The sequence below is a fragment of the Castor canadensis genome, chromosome 7, assembly GCF_047511655.1.
Source record: "Castor canadensis chromosome 7, mCasCan1.hap1v2, whole genome shotgun sequence".
Taxonomy (NCBI): domain Eukaryota; kingdom Metazoa; phylum Chordata; class Mammalia; order Rodentia; family Castoridae; genus Castor; species Castor canadensis.
In genome coordinates, this window is record NC_133392.1 from 105642136 (window position 1) to 105660012 (window position 17877).

A 17877-nucleotide genomic window follows, 5' to 3' on the forward strand; every position below is an offset into this window, starting at 1 on the left:
TGACTCCTCCCTTGCACCCTATTAGAGGAGTGTTACTTTGTATATTTCTGCAAACTGGGACTCCAGAGGCAAGCCTGTCCAGCTAGAGGTAGAGCCCCTCTGTTCCTTGCCACAGATGTTACACTGTTTCTCTTCACATTTTAGCTTTATCATCAATAGTACATATTTCATTGCAGCCCTATGCAATCCACTGGCACTTTTAAGAGAAGTAGGAAGTCAATAAAGCAAGAAGTATGAGGAGTAGCATTTGTTAGTCCTCAATTAATAAATACTACTCCTCATAGTGTTAGGCTTTGTACATGTTATTTATGTCAGCTTCAAAACAGTCCTATGAGGAAGGCAATAATTACAACTACAGTTGTTCCTCTTTTATGGAGGGAGAAGCTGAAGAGCAGGGGAGAATGGAGGAAGTTTGACTTTGAAATTTCAGGTCACAGTTATCAGTAGAACAGAAATTTATGGAACTCCACAGCCAGTGTCCTTCCCCTATACCACAGTGTCTCTGGAGGAATATACAAGGTTGCTTTGGGAAACTCAGCTCAGTGGAACATTTGTTTAAAGCAGGCTCAGGGAATAGTTTAAGAAAGTAATAAGGGGAATTCGAAGGCTGTGAGCATTAGCTTAAGAGACTGAAAGTTTTAAAGGGGCATAGGGTTATTGGGAATTCCTGAGGAAAAAAATTAATTCTGAAAAATTAAAAAAAACAAAGATTAATTTGGCAGATGTGTGAGTGAAACTAAAGCCAGAAAGTCCATGTACAGTAATATTTAAGTTCCTGTATACAGGGGAGGGAAGAGAAAGAAAAATCTTTTAAAATAGGTCAGTATTTTAAACTGACAAGAATTTAAATTAATTTTATTTCAAAATTCTGATTTTTCCCTTAACATAACTAGTGGCCAAGTGTCAGACCAACTCTTTGTAGTTCCACTATTTAGTAACAGTAAGTTTAAGTCTACAATAAACCTCCATTGTATATAGACGTGTATGAGAATCTGCAGTCCTTCCATTTTAAGAATCATTTTTGTAAGCCAAGACATTTGGCAGTTGATATTCATCTGTGATATAAAGGAACCCAAGGCATTATCTTGTGAAATGTTTAAGATAAACATTGGAACAGTTTGCTAATTAAAAGTTTTAGAAGGATATAGTTCCTGGTAATAGTTTATGTAGTTCTTTCTGAACTCTCTGGTGGCTGGCTGTGTCATTCTGACAAGGTCAGTGGCCCTCATTTAACTGGCTGAAAGTGTTTTATCACATATTGTACTTCTAAGAAATGTTTACTGTGGTAGTCCACAACTTATTCTTGACATCTACTGGCTTTTTCAAATTTGTTCTTTTTTGTGTTATGGTGCAAATTAATCTCAATACCATATGTGATTAGAACTATTTTCATAATAGAGAAACTATTATTTCGTAATAGTGAACTATTACACTGTGTGATACATACATGTTATTTGTTGTCTTTTTCAACGTTTTAAGTTTTATCCAACCACATGTATTCCCATAACTATGATTTGAAGAAAAAAATTAGAATAGTCTGTAACATGGAATTTTCTTGATGTAATAAGACTTTCTTATTTTTTTTAGCTTTTCCATAAATTTTTAGCCTATAAATTGAATGTGCCTCCCTTTTCCCTTTGAATTGGGACAAAGAACTTTTAATTCATAAGTTACATTAAAATATATTATAGTATAATGATGTTTTTTTCTTTTCCTATAGCTCATATTTGCTCAGAATTGGTGAGGATTAAAAAGTATGTATCATGCCTAGATGAGTTCCTGAAATGATGGTAAAGCTCCCATACATACTAACTCATTTTCCTTTTATTTCATTAACATAAGTAGTTCTATAAATATTTGAGGAAAAAGAAGCATTTCAAAGGATCAGAAAGGTTCCACTATGAGTTAGCATAGCAGTTCACACTCAAGAAACTTGTATGGAACCCTTTGTATAGTGTTCTGCTGTATGTACAGTAACAAAGAGAATATGATACCCAAGGTGTTCCCTATACATAATTACTCAGTTCAAATTGGAAAATAAAATAGGAGCCTACCAGGTAAAGAGACCAGTTAACCAGAACAGCACGTGTAAAGGGCCTGAGGTTATAGGAAGCAGAGTCTTTTAAGAAGGCAATGTCTTTGGACAGGTAAGAGGCAAAGCTGAAAATGTAGATAGTAGCTAAACTGGGGGTCTTGTAGGAAAAATGACAAATTTTGGTCTTCTGCCCAAAGAAATAGTAAATCAATAAATCATTTTAATTCAAGATGACATAAGGGGATTCAAATCACATGCCCAAAGAATCATGAAGCTAATTGTGTTTTAGAATTTTAATTAAATTATTTAATCACCACAGCATTCACGTGAAATGGCTTTTATTGTATTCACATCGAGCATGAGTAAATTTTGATATGGAAAACTAAAATATTTTTGCTAAGGTTATGTAGATAGAAAGCAATAGAAAAACACGAAAACCATATCTCTGATCTGATTGTAACTTAACCAAGCATGTCACTAAACTGTAGATGCCAGGGAAATATAATTTTGACAGATTAAAAATTTCAAAGGCCAGGTTAGCAAACAGAAAGACAGAAATATTGATAAGACAACAAAGAGTAATAAAAGTTTCATGTGTTTGAAAATAAAAGACCCCAAAACACCCTCACATATTTCTGTCTCATGGGATAATAGAGAAATGGAGTTCTGAGGAAACAATTTTTCTGTCCATCTTTGCCTCTGAAGCAATGTTTTGCTGATCAATTTAATGACAACTTTCACAAAAACTGAAGTCAATCTCAGCAGGATGTTTAGCATAAGGGGAAAAAAGAGATCCTAAGCCCAACAGGCTCAAAACTCAAAGCTACAGTCATGAGCCACAGTCATAAAAATGAGCAAGACATTTCACCTACCACAGATTACCCAGGAGTTGTTTTTTCTGCCCTTTAAGTTATTTAGATGGACACAGAGATATTCAAGGGTATAACTGGTAGTCCCAAATACTTTTCTGTGTGGGAGAGGCCTTGCCTATGGCACTGATAATTGGTATGATAAAAGTAGACCTCTCTGAGAGTCTTCGGAAAGTATCACCCTTTGCCAATCAAAAAGAAAAAAAAATGAGAGCAAATGCAATGCAACCTCATTTTTACTCATAACACAATTCAAATGATTTTACTCAACTCTGAGTTTGCCAGTAATCTGTAGCTGAAAAATAACGTTAATGCCTATATTATTACAATTTCCCCAATCTTGGGGAAGTATATGTTTTTGTTAAAAAAGGAAGTGAGAAATTATCAAGTAATTGTACTTTATCATTGCAGTCCTTTTTTTTTTTTTTTTTTGGCAGTACTGGGGTTTGAACTCAGGGCTTCACACTTGCTAGGCAGGCACACTACACTTGAACCACTCCACTGGCCCTGTCATTACAATTCTTGAACACAAAACACAGTCGTTTTGAACACATTCTCTGTATTAAAGTTCTTTGTAATATTGCATTTGATAAAAATATCCCACAATATATATAAACATTTGAAAACCACAGTTCTAGAAATTATTGTGTTATCCTTCAAATTAAAAATCCAACTAATTTCAAAAGAACACTAAGGAAGTAGAAACTGGAATGGTCTTATCTATGTACTAATGAAGACTTTAATTAATTAGAAATACTGTGCAGGGCATGTGGTGACTCACATTTATAATCCCAGCTACATGGGAGACAGAGACCGGGAGGATCAGAGTTCAAAGCTAGCCTGAACAAAAGGTTAGTGAGTCCCCTATTTCAACAAATAAAGCTAGGCATGGTGTTGTGTGCCTATAATTCCAGCGACACAGAAGGCATAAATAGGAGGATCCCACTCCAGACCTGACTGGTCAAAAATTGGGGATCCTATTCTACAAATGACTAAAGCAAAACTGGGCTGGAGGTGCAGCTCAAGTGGTAGGACACTTGCCTACCAAATACTAGGCCCCAAGTTCAAACCTCAGTACCACCAAATAAAAGAAAGACAAAAAGAAATAAATACTCCCAACTCTACTGATTCCATCTACCTATTAACAAAATAAACCCCCAATTTTTCTTCATGAAAATACACATGAAATCCTTATTTGGTTATAAACCAAAGTTTGATGCAATAGACTTAAACATTAAAAGTAATTTTAGGCTTTATGAATTAGTAGGTACCTCAAAACTTCCAACTATATTCATTCTTAAAATCTGAAATATTCCAAAAATCCCTAGATTTTGATAAGAAGATAAAACTTTATTCCATACTAAAGCTTCGGTGCTTACAAAGACATGAATTTCTGTTTCCCAAGAAGTGATTTGCTATTAATCTAAATTTTAAGATGAATGGTTTTTTTTCCAAATGCTCTACAATCTCAGGAAATAATAGGGCATAGCAAAGAAAATTTACTGGAGAAATTTGTAAAATGCATTTCAACTTTTCAAAAAAGAAAAAATCAAGGCGTATTCATAAATAGACCTGTATACATTCAAAGGACAAGGAAGTAGCCCAGGAAACTCAACAGTTGGTATCCACTACTGGTCTGACCTTCGGTGCTAGTCCAGTTATGTTAAGGTGTAAAATTTATTTGTCCACCTATAAATGCTAAACTCACTACCAAGATGCAGATGAAGATTTGGGAAGAGTCAGAGATTATGGCAGCATCACTGAGCCTTGGTATCAGCAAGGACGCTTAATCATTTGTTCCCTTGCCATGCCAGGCTTGGTTATGTGACTTGATTTAGCCAACCCGCTTTGAAGGGATATAAATATGCTTTGAGAGTAGAAATTCTTCTTATCTCAAGAAGCCAAGTATATTAAAGGACCAGGAGTAAACTATTCTTCCTAAACTGTGAAGCCTGATAGAAAAAGATGGAAGAAATTAATATTCAGAAGGAACCAGTATGCACTCATGCTTTCTTTTTATGCCAAAAAATAATTAAAAGAAACCAAGATAGCAATATAAAATAAGTCACTCTACTGCATACCCAATTTTCATTTATTTGAAAACTTTCCTTTTCTTAAAAAGAGGCTTTAATTAGTTCCCTACAAAAGTATTCAATATATTTCTAATAATTTTATAAAGGTGTGTTTATTTTTATTAATTGATACTCTGATTCATGCTTCTTCAATGTATCAGGTAGTTACTCAGTTTTCTTTACATTAGTGTCAATGTCTTAGTTATCCTTGAATAAATTAGTCCCTTTTCAGGACTCTCCAGTCTACAAATTGTACCTCCATGTATCTAGTTTCTCATGACACAAATCTTGAACTAATCCTTGATACCACTTTTTCTCTCACTAATCTCCCATTATTAGTTTAGGAATGAATTCAATAACTTTTACAAAGCATGGTTGACTCAGTTCTATCTACCTCTTTTCATTTCCTCTAATAAAATCCTACCTGATTCTTTTCGTTATAAAAATTGTCCCAATAGTAAACAGAATAAGAAAATTTAATCGCCCTGGTTTCTTTTGTTTACAAGAACAACACAAAACACTAGCATAGTCCTTAGAGCTGTTCAAGATATCAAAATATACTTTTATATAAACTTATAAGCTGAATAACTCAAAGTGCTTCCAATCTATAAAATGTTCTCAAATGAACTGATGTTTATACATTTTAAATAATTTGTTCGTTCGGATAACTCTAATCAGTCATAAAATACGATACATTTTACATTAAGAACTAATTCAGAGGTGTGCTTATATAACATTTCTGTAGTCAGGACATTATAAATTGGGCGTAAGTATTCTGCCTTCACTAGAATTTCACTTCGTCTCTCAAATTGAGAAGGAAAGGCTGCATTATTTCCCCATAACAAACACCCTTCAAATCTCAGCATAATTACACTACATTTCTTGTTCAAACTAAATGTTGAACGCACGTGTGCAGAGGACTTGATTTAAATGTAGCAGTTTAGGGACCCGGTTAACTGAGGCCCCATCATGACACATGTTTCTATCATTGCTACATCTGGAAAAGAGCAAGTAGTGCACTGAATCATAAATACTTCTACTCACTTTATAGATGCTCCTCACTTTGTGCTCCTACTGTGTTGCATAAAGCAACTAACATGGCCGTACCTTACTTCAAGGAGGGGCTGAGTACAGTCCTTCCTTTCTTCTCAGAAAGGGAAGAGGAGAAGAAATTGAGGGGATTTGTGCTAATGACTGCAAAAATGGCTCAGAGGCATCAGAAGCAAGAGTGAAGTCATCCATGCAGCCAATCATGTACTCACACAGCATGTATATTTTTCTGTACAGTCTGCGAGCTTGTTTTAAGGGATAAAAAATATGTTCTGGTTTGGGGGACACCTATTTAAGCAATCATTTAAGCAAAAATATTAATCATGAATGGATCATATATAGAAGAATCCTGATTTAAAAAATACTTAGAGTGATCTTTGGGTAATCACAAAATTATACAGTTTCAAGGTCTGATCTTTTCTAAAAAGAGAAAGGTAGCGAATGCAATCAGAAAATTCTGAAATTTCATTAAACTCCAGAAAAATTTATTTATATTCAATAAATTTTTCAATCAACTAATTACTCTTAAAAAACTGTAACAGTTAATGGTGATCATTACTCAGCTTAAAAATAAATTCTCCCTTAATGTACATCCATAAGGGGAGAGTGCAAAATCCTCTAAGCACAATCCTACTTTTTGTTGCCTTTATTTTCAATGTAAATACTAACAATCATTGTATTATTTTTATAATACTGACTCATAGAACTATAGCACTTTACACCAATAAAATGTCCTATATTATGGTGCGAGCCACTGTGCCCAGCCCTCATTAGCTGACATTTAAAACAGGAAAGTATGCCTTCATATTCCCAGAATCCAAATACAACTTCCTTTTACCTGCATTTCAGACAGGATCACACATGAAAATTGTATCAGAAAAAAGGGAGAAGGAGATTAAGAACATATTCCTTTCTGCAAGTTATGAGGAACTTTATACATGCAAAGAAGAGACGTACCTTTGAGATTTGGGGCTGCCTTGGTCACATGTGGAAACAAAAAGAGTGACAACTAAATCCCTGAAACTAATTGCAGAGATAGTGAGTGATGTGGTTTAAATGTCCCCAATAAAACATGTTGAAATTTAATCCCTATTGTGAGTGATTAAGAGATGAGACCAGGTGAGTTCTTTAAGAGGTGATTAGAGAGTCTGGGGCATAGTTTGGTGGCAGACTGCTCCCTTAGAATGTTCAAGGCTCTGGGTTTGATCCCCAGGTAATCAGATCATCAGAACAGAACCTAATTAATGGATTAATGGGTTGACGAGTAATCTTGACAGTAGGTCTGTTATAAACAGTAGTTTGTCTCTGTGTCTTGGATGTACCTATTAACCCCCAACACCCTCAGACTCTGCAGAGTCCCCACCAGCAAGAAGGCTCTAACTCAGAGGTGCCTTCGGGACCTTGGACCTCCCAGCCTGTAGAATCATGAGCTGATAAAAACACTACTGTTACAAATTATCTAGTCTCTGGATAATTTCAGTTACAACATAAGAAAATGGACTAAGACACTGACACATTATTCAGTTAGCAGTCACCATTACACCATGTCTTCAGGGTGAAATTTATACTAAGTAGTAAAAATAGAGACAAGACACATGTCACCAAATGCTACAGAAAGCAAGTTCCCTTGATCTGGGTCAGGAAGCATATTTAGTGTAGGATGGATAGAATTCCCAGAACTAAGAGATTGATGTACACATATTTAATGTTAATTAAGTGTCCCTTAAACATTGTTTACACAAACCTTGCTCTAACCTTTTTACTCACCAGCAGATTTTATTACATTCTATGTCGTCATAAATGAGCATGTACTCCATCTCAATATGGAAGGTGATTCATGTGCTCACTTTTAATAAAATCTGTCTACTTTATGATCTTATATGGCAAATAAACATGTATTATCAGTTTTGGTAGTTTCGTCCTGTACCAAAGTTGAAGAGTGTATCTCCTTTGCAACCAGCTGCTTTTGCTTATGTTCTACTTTAGTGTCTTTTGTATTTTAGTTTTAGTGGAATGCTTTTTGTTTGCAGGAAGCAAACCTTAGATGTTGGGGTTGAGAAGCTAACAAGAAACATACATAAAACACCCATTTTCTTTATGTTGCACATCTAAATAGCATCTCACTAAATGAATTCAGTATTATGAGGTGACTCGAGGCCTGGGCTGGTAGAAGTTGACAGCTTGTCTCACTGTTAATAGTACCAGGACATGCAGGTTTTGTCATGTAAAATGGTGTGTGGAATTCTAGTCATAGATGTAGAAATATGTTCCATTCTATTACACCCACATGTTGTACAACAGCACGCTGAAAGTCAGCAAAAGTAAAAACCATTCTACAAGTGAAAAACATACCTAATATGCCAATATGTAATGCAATAATTTGGTCATCTTGCTGTTTCTTCAATTTTAGACATTATTTGTACTAAGAAGTTTTAATTTGCCTTTTTAAGCAGGCTTAAAGATAGGACCATGTAGGTATACTTTGTTCAATCAGAACTTGTAAATTGTCTATCTTGCATTATTCATAATACAAATATGTACTTTAAGAGATTTTATATCATAATTTCAAAAATGATTTATAATTATTGCTAAAATGTTTTGTCAGTAGGTTAAAAAATCTTGCACTGTTTCTCAATAACCAAATCTAGATTATGTGGTATGATAATTTTATCATTAGAAAAAAATATTAAATGAGAAACATTTACTGCAAATAATATCTTGTAACAGAAGAACTAAGTTACAATATATATTAAACATGTATTTAGAAGAAAGAGTTTATTATTTCAAAGGATGCTCAGATATAACTTTTAAGTTTCAGTAGCGTGAATTTTGGCTGCAGGAATCAAATGCTATTTCAGGATAGAAAAAGCTAACAAGCAAACCAACCTAAAACACTCTTCTCAGATGACTGAGAAAAATTCACAGAAATAGGTCTGTTTTTCAAATTCCAAATATATCATATTTTATCTTCCTTGTTAAAATGCTTTCTTGATCAATATTTAAGGCAGTATTTTTTGGAAAAGCCTATCATTTTAAATCTTTCTTGATTTTTGGGAAGAAAACTCATTGATTGGCTTTTAATGAAATTAGCAAATTTAGAAGAGAATTCATTTATATAAAATGAGTTGAATATTTCTTCATCATCCAATATTCATTTAGCTAGAATTATGAAAAGATCAATAATTTAAGAGAACATTTTAATTCTCATTAAGAAGGAATATAGTATCCAAATTTAGAATACTTCAATATTAGTAAAAATTAATCCATATTTCTTAAATAAAGGCATTTAAAAATAGAATATTTAGTGGATGTTAAATTTATAACATTACAGTCTGCTTAGACAGTTAAATCAATGAGAAAAGATAAGGCAATTATCCAAAAATATTAAGCCAAATAAAAACTCAGGGAAAAATTCGGGCCAGAAATTAAATGAAAAAGAAATGTGTTTTGGATGGTATCATCATATTGGCTGGCTATATTAATTGGACTTATTGGATTAAGGTTCCTTTCCTCCTTTCATTTTGCTCAGGTATACAAGGCTCCAATAGTTCCAAGACGTGGTTTTACTTGCAGAATTTGGTAACTGAGAGGAACTCTTGGCTCCATCACTGTTAGCTCCAATAGCAACTCTGAGACCTTCATCAAGAAAACAAATTTAGCTGGGCCTTGGTTTGCTCTTTTGTGAAATGAGGCCTTCTCAAGTCTTTTCTAACTCTGAAGTGTTATGAACTCATGAAAAAGAAAGATTACAGTTATGTGTATATGTGTTATGAAACACAACAATTATAGCTGTATACGTACATATGCACCATTGTTCAACAATACAGTATTGCCCTAAGGACATCGCCAATATTTAACTCACAGCTTAACTAGGTATTTGATTTAATTATAATAGCTTTTATAATTGTCTTAAGAAATTAATCACACTTGAACCAGAGAAATTTTTTTTTACATCCCAAATTACACCGACTTAAAGTAACACTGGCGGGTGTGGTGGGAGTGCTCTACCTAGAGTGGCCCAAGGCACATCTCCATTCCACATGGCTCTGTAGGGTGCTCACTGTGGTGAAAGTACAGTGCTGAATGCAGAACCCTTAAGCAGTTACTATTCAAGAAGTCCAATTATTTGCACTTCTACTTATTTTAGTTACATCATCTATATGATACTAATTCTTTAAATTCAGCTGGCTTATTTTTAGCTTTAGTTCCATCACTCATTTCTGTAGTACAATTTTCTTCCTAGCATTTAGAAATTATCCCAGTAAGGTTCATTTCTTGCATTTCCTTCTATTATCACATAACTTGATAATGTAATCAGCCTTCTATAGAATATTTTGCCACACGCAAAAGTATCTTTGTCTCTTTCATATGAAAATAACATAAAATCCTGTATTTTTATCACTAAATTAAGTTAAACTTAATTTATCACCAAATTAAGTTAAATAATTCCAGTTATTTGCCCCATATTCTTCTCTGTTATTTCTGTTCTTTTTACTGTTTTCATACTGCCATATTCCTTCTCCCTGCGAAAATCTCATAAAGAAGGAACAGTACTTACACTCTCAGAATGGTTGATTTTTCAGGTCAGCTTTCTATTTTCTATGGTAGAATCAAATAATTTCTTGCTTCTTGTCATACTGCTTGACCTCTTGAAAACCACAAAACTTAATTGTCATCTGAACACACACACACAGATACACAGACACATGAATTTATGTGCACACACACACCAACATACATTTATACATGTATCCTACAGTTACCTTGCCTTAACTTAATTTAATCAAAATTAACTTAACTTATTTAATCAAAAATTGTTCTATGTGTTTTTGAATGACAAATGATAATTTTTCTTTTGTCATTAATAATGTAAGTAGCATATCTGACACTTCTTGGGAGGCTTATATATTAACTATATCATCATAGTTTCAAAGTAGATGACAGCTATTGTCTCACAGCTTGCTTTGCTGAAAACTTCCTTTATGTACTTTTATATGACAGATTCTAATAGGTTATTAAATGTTTCTGTCATGAATTAATGATGACAGGAAAACAAGCAATAGTGTCTCTTATGCTGATATTAAATGATGGGCACAAAAGTAAAAAGTAATAAGGTACGTTACTGCCAAATTCATAGATCTTTTTAAAAAGCTGGATCAAAATCTTAATATTTCCTTACACAAGGAAAAGTGTTCTGAGGTTGATCATTTCAGCTACTTAACAAATTTCAACTGAAAACGTCAACGGAGAGAGCGTGGTATGGGGGCAAAGGCACAAGAGCCAAATTCAGTTTTAAATTTGACCCATTACTTTCCAACTAGGTGATAGACATGCCACTTGCTGTCTTTGAGTCTCCATTGTCTAATACTCAAAATGGTGAGAATAATACGTCTTGCAGGATTATTTTGAAGTAATGTTAACTACCAGTTCAGTAACCTGTAGCTATTATTACGAGTATAGTTCAGGCAGTATTTATTGTAAAAAAAACAAGATGACAAATGTTGCTCCCTTAATTCTGGGGCACAAAAGTGATACTTTTTATTACTTAAATGGCATTCTTTTGAAATGCACTAGGCCATCACTATCTACAACCACACACACACACACACACACACACATTATTATAGAAACACTGTTTTATACCACAAAGTTTAAGATGTAGTCTTCTAAAATATGCAAACCTTGTGCCATTTTGTCTTATTAGACTTAAGCAATTATGACTCAAGAACTCCAATTATTTGCAGTTTCAAACTAGCAATCATTTCTACCTCTATTTTATAGTTTTAAAAAAGGCTGATTAATATTACCAGCAATTACACTATACTTCTGGAAGTATCTAAGGTGTTCTTACTCCTTTTTCACAATCTCAGAGTAACTCCCTACAATCCTTTCTAAATAAAAAATACTTATAATGATTCAAGCCTAACTCACAGAACATAGCCACCATCTTCCAAGCACTGTTGATTGATAGTGACACTTTTAATTTTGAGTTTTCATGCACAATTTACATTCAACATTTTAAGACATGCAAATATTGTTAAGTTAAAGAAACCAACCATAAAATGTGACAATCTGTATTATTCCACTGTAAGACTTTGTGGAAAAAGGAAAACCAATAGAGACAGTAAAAAGTTCAGTGTCTACCAAGGTTTTAGCGGAGGAAAGAATGAATAAGTAAAACACAGGGAATTTTTAGACAGTAAAACTATTCTGTAATATATTAAAATGGTAGATACAACCAGGTACAATGGCTTACTCCTGTAATCCCAGCTTCTTGAGAGGCAAGGATAGGATGGACTGCAGTTCAAGGTCAACCCAGGGAAAAAGTTAGTGAGAATTTATCTCAAAAATAAGCATGCTGTAATCTCAATTAGCAGTAAGGGTAGGTAGTACAATCACCATCAGAGGCTGGTCAGGGGAAAAAGCATGAGCCCCTAAGTTGAAAACTAACTAAAGCAATAAAGGGCTGAAGGTATGGCTCAAGTGGTAGTGTGCCTACTTAGTAAGCACAGAACTCTAAGTTCAAACCTCAATACCTCCAAAAAATAATGGTGCTTTCATTTTTCAAAGCCCATAGAGCAGAACTCTGATGTAAGCTGTGAACTTTGCTTGATAATGTGATCATGTAGATGTATTAATTAAAATAAACACCCAACACTGATAATTTTTAAAAAGCTATATAAGAAACCAATCCATGAATTTTCTTTCTGTTTTGGTGTTTCCTCAGAATACAATAGTTATACTCATAGCTGAAATTGTTATTTTTAATATTAAAATTCAATTATCTAATACTGAAATATTACAATCTTCCATTGAGGGCTGATGTGTTACCTAGATTAAAAAGATTCAAAGTGAAACCCTCAAGCTTCTCAGAAGATACTAGAATCATCTGCTTATCTTTCCATGAAGATAATTATTACGCAATGGTCAGAAGGCTTGTCACAACTAAATGTTTGTTACATGCCATAGACTTCCCTAAAGTCATATGGCAAATTCACACGATTGACTACACTCACCCCAAGAAACCACGTGTATGATACTCTGCAAAGCAATCATCTCTTGAAGAGAACATAAAACCCAGTGTCTTTTATTACTGCTATGTTTATTATAATTGTTGTGTTCAATGAATTCTATGTATTTTAAAAAATGATGAATTTTCCAAAAAGTGCAAAATAATTTATGCAAAGAAGAAAATAAATATTAAGAATTCAGAAAAAAATTCAGATGATAATTTCTGAACAGTTAGTTACTTTTTGTGTACTTTGTTAGTTTGGGCATGGAATGAAGTTATAACATCATGGAATGTGTGATCCATTCTTATATTGAGACCACAGTCATTCAGAAAATAAAATTATAGTACTGATAGATGTAATTTTTATACATCAGCCGAAATCCAACATCTTCAACTTTTCAACTGTTCTAAAAGTGACATTTAAAGTCCTAACTAAGGAGACCAGACTTTTTATAGCATTTATTAACACGTACTGTGTACTGAAATAAGAGAGATCTAAGAAATATCTCTGGGACTTAGCACTGTATTGATAATACAGTTAATGACCTTCATAAGAAATAAAAATTCATGATACTAATTAATATTTTCACAATTCTTAAAATTTCAAAGCAAACAAAAATGCAAATAGAAAAACAACAGCTTGTTTATGTTCTGTATTTTACAGAAGAGTTAGGAAAATTAAAAATTTATGCAAGAAAATGGATTGACATTTTAATTAAGAAAATTTTCATGCCAGCCTAAAACAGTGCTAAAACTCTGAATAAAACATGGCTACTGTAATTGGACTAGGTTTGTTTCTTTATAAAGTAGTTTCTAATTCTGAAGCTGCATATGTGCAAGCACAAGTGATGTGGAATGCAAGGGTTGCCATGGTGAGTACACATCTTTTCTTGGACAGTCAAGTTAAAAAAATGATGTATAAAGAACTCTCAACTCATAATATATTTTGGAAATTAACTATGTTTTTTTCTACCATGATGTATTAACATGATGCAAGGTGGCACAGGACAGAGATAGCCCAGGTTTAAAAAACTTTAGCCCATTAAGATTGCTTGTAAAACATGGAATGAAGATGAAATAAGCAATCCCCAAGTTAGGTAACTATTTAAATGTTAGGTGGGGAACAAGTTCTACCTCAACTGAATTAATAATTATTAAAATTGAGGACATTCTACAGGCATAAGACACCACAAGAATTCAAACACGGATATTGCTAACTGTGCCCCAAATACACCTGTTTAGTCCAGTGACTTTTAAGGAAAAATAAAATCATTGCTGTATCCCTGCTTTCTCGTTCTTTTCCTGGTGCAATGGAAGGTTTCTAAGAAGCAGGGGCATGACTCTTTTTACAAAGCTTTGTGGTGGTTTCCTCAGAGCTCAGGGAACCAGCTAATGGATGCCTGAATTGAGGTGTGACACTTGGGCTGGGGAGGTGGGGGAAAGTGTTGTGAATGGCAGCAGATTCTAAGGCGCTGGGGAACCCACGTGTACAGGGCTGGGCAACTTTTCCATCGGGTCTCCCAGAGGGAATGCATCATTTTAAAACAGGGACCCTGCAGGGCCACGTGAGGAGGTGGAGGGTGGGCAGTAAAAAGAAATGTGAGGGGAGGTTTCAAGCCCCTCACAGGCAACTATCTACTCTTGTTCTTTCCCCTCTTTTCTCTCCCTGGTCAACTTTATTATTGTTTTCCCCTTTATGGAAGGACTTAGCAACTGAGATTCTGAGCGTCTCATAGGCTCAGCCTGGAACAAAGAAAACCGAGTTCCTAATACTGTATCTCTCCCTTTGGAGGGATCACGTGTTCTGCTTTCGCTGGAATGCACTCTGTTCGCCCACGCTATAAAAATCTCTATTGTGCTTAGAAATTTTGCTCAGATTAAAATATGTTCAAATCCAAATTGCTTCTCACCCACCAGGAGAGCCACGTTTGCATATACACAGGTACACATATTTACCTGGTGACCCAATTACCAGTGCAGGTAAATTCCATGTGTTGAAAGTGCATTGGAAAAGTAATGGAAAGGAGCAGGTGGAGGACTCCTGTGTCTCACTGATTTTCACCCACCACCTCCCGCTCTTTGTAATTCCTTTTGAAGGAGAACTTCGAAAGGAACGTGGGAGTTGCAGATGGTTGGTTTCTGAAGCCTATTCTCAGGAGTTGTGAAAGTAACCCCTTCCCTTCTCCACTTAGCTCTGTGCCCTCTTGCCCAACCCGCTCGCTTTGTGATTTGATGGGGAGGAGACAACGAGAGGAGGGTGGGGGGAGAAGAGGGCGGAGGCGGGTCTTTTATTCAACCCTGATGGCCGAGAAGTAGTGTAATAAGCAATTTTGCAGCCATCTCCGTTATCATGAAGTAACACTATTTTAAAGGCAATCTGTACAAGCCCCCATCCCTATCCCCGCCCTCGTTCTGCACTCTACAAAGAGTAACATTGGAGACCTCAGGTAGCCAATCTAACTGTCCATGAGACAGGGTGCCATGATTACCCCTGTGCTAACCGGCATCTCTCCCTCTTTCCACATTGAATCGGAAATACAGCCTGCATCCTTAATGACTTGAAGAAGAGGACGCCGAGGGGGGCCCAGCGCAGGATTGGGAATGGTGTAGGTTCACCAGCATTTCCAGAACACAAAGGAGATGTGCGAGTAGGAGTTGTCTGGCTTAGGAAGAGAGAAAAACCGTTCTCCTAAGGGAAACTGACTCCTAGGGAAAGCTTTCACCCCATTGCTCCCCCACTTCTTTCTGTCCTTTAGTCTTTTATGCTCCTTCGTCCCTGTCCCTTTTCTTTCCCCAAACCCCACCCTTTCCCTTCAATCCTCAATGACATAAAGATCTTCTAACTGCATTTTTTCCAAACAAATAGGTTATCATGACAGTAATACAACACCTTCTAAGATAAAGGGACAGGTGCAACCTGCCACAAGTGTGTGTGTGTGTGTGTGTGTGTGTGTGTGTGTGTGTGTGTGTGTGGTCGAGATCAAACACTAGCTTCATGCCTCACACACCTCCTGGGAAAAGCTGACTGAAGATACCCAAGATAATAAAGAGCAGGGAAGCCTAACCTGAGCTTGGACCCAAGGTCCCAACACCAGCACCCAACACTCCTGCTTTACCTTTCCTTTTCGCAGTATGTAACCCTTTAGAGTCTCTCTCCAACCCAAGGCACTCGGTGCTCCCATGCACTGGCCCAGCTAGCACCCACTGCCAAATGCCCCGCAACCTACCACCATGCCGCCGCCTCCGCGGGCCACCTCACGCACTGCAAGCAGCGAGCGCCCAAGCCTCCCGCCCTTCCATCCCCGCCCCCGGCCGGCCGCTGGGGTCCCACATCTCACGTGCTCACTGTCGCCTTGGCCGCAGGCGGCGAGCTACCCCCAGCCCCCCGCAGTCCCCTGGGCCAGCGAGCGAGAGTGCCCTACTCACATCGCCGGCGGGAGAAACTGCCCATGAGGTTCCAGGAGAGCGTGAGACGTACAGCTGACAAGGGTTATTCCTTAAAGTGTGCGGGGGTCTGCAGTAGAGTGGGCGCGAGAATCCTCGGTGGAGGAGGAAAGAAGGAGGAGGAAGAGCGGATTCCAGGCAGGTGCCACGTTAGACCATGATGTCGGTGCCCTTCAGGTGGACTGCTGGAGAGGTTCCCGCGGGAAGCAGCTAAGGGGAAGCCCGGAGCCCCAGCGGAGGAGGCAACAGCGTGTCCACTCCCCAGCCTCCGCCTGCCCTGCGCGCCGCGCTAAGCGACCGCAGCAGCGGCGGTGGCGGAGGCGCAGCTCCCTCCCCGCCCCCAGAAGGCTCCACAGACAATAAATCCTGGGAGGAGAAGAGAAGAGCTGTAAAGAGAAACGTGCACCCAACTCCTTAACAGCCCCTGCCCGCTGCGGCGCTTCTACCGGGCGAGGATCCCGAGGGGCCGGGGCGCAGCGGGCAGGTCGGAGGGGCTGTGCGCTCCCGCGGCTTCAGGCGGCGGATGGCCCGAGTGGGCGGCTGCAGGTCCCGAAGACAAGTACCCGCTGCCCACGGGCTGGGTGTCCGTGGCTTCAAACCCGGGTTCGCCCGGAGTGAGGTCCTCCTCGGTGCAGTAGCTCGGCGCACAGGTGCCAGGATTGGCAGGAGAGGAGGCGCTGCTCTTGGCTCTTGCTTGTCTCCCCGCCCCCTCTCTTCTTTTTCCCACCCCCTTTTCCGACGACACCAGCTGCAGCTGCTTCAAAGTGTGAAAAATGTCAAGGAGATTTTGCAATGATGGGGGGTGGTGACCGTATTCACCGCCCTCTGTTGCTTTTTGAGATCCTCTCCTGCCCCTCTGACCTCTACTTAGGCTCCCTCAAACTGTAAGGAGAAAAATCCCCGTCCCGCAGAGAATTGAAATGGCTCTCCTTCTCCCAGCTCCTCTACCACAAGCTGGTTTTTGAGAAAGGGACAACAGGCCGAGCTTTCTTGGGTTTCTCCTGTCGCCCGCGGTGCGCGAGGCAGGTGGCACAAGGCACCGTGGCCGTGGGCGCCTCACGCTTGCGGACCAGCCCTGGGCGCTCTGGCAGCGTGGCGCGGCGTCCTGCAGCGCGGGCGACTGGGTGGCAGAAGCGGCTCCGGCCTGTGCGCCTGCCTGCGCGCCTCTGCGCCTGCCTGCGCGCCTCTGCACCCGCACCAGCTCAGTGACGCTGCGCTCGCGGCTCCGCAGGCTGCAGCTCCTGCTATCTCAGCAAAGAGGCGGCCAGGAGCGCCTCCTCGGGGTTTCCTCCCCCGCCCGCCTTGCTTGCTGCAGGTTGTTGGCTGCCAAGGAGAAAAGTCTCTGCTCCAGGGTCCAGTCGCTTCCTATCAGTCATGGCAGCGACCTTTGTGCCA

General features: G+C 38.1%; 1 protein-coding gene across 8 annotated transcripts in view; it reads right to left on the reverse strand.

The window, feature by feature from the left end:
* Lrrc7 (leucine rich repeat containing 7) overlaps positions 1-17625 on the reverse strand; it is a 509113-nt gene extending 491488 nt beyond the window's left edge. For 3 of the 8 annotated variants that reach the window (XM_074079778.1, XM_074079771.1, XM_074079772.1), the window contains exon 1: positions 16465-17624. In XM_074079778.1, the coding sequence (XP_073935879.1) occupies positions 16465-16466 (2 nt within the window). In that variant the 5' untranslated portion in view covers positions 16467-17624. Of the gene's footprint in view, positions 1-16464 lie in introns of all 8 variants that reach the window. The other 5 variants (XM_074079777.1, XM_074079774.1, XM_074079776.1 and 2 more) reach the window with 4 other exon arrangements.
* Positions 17626-17877: the final 252 nt, after the last annotated feature.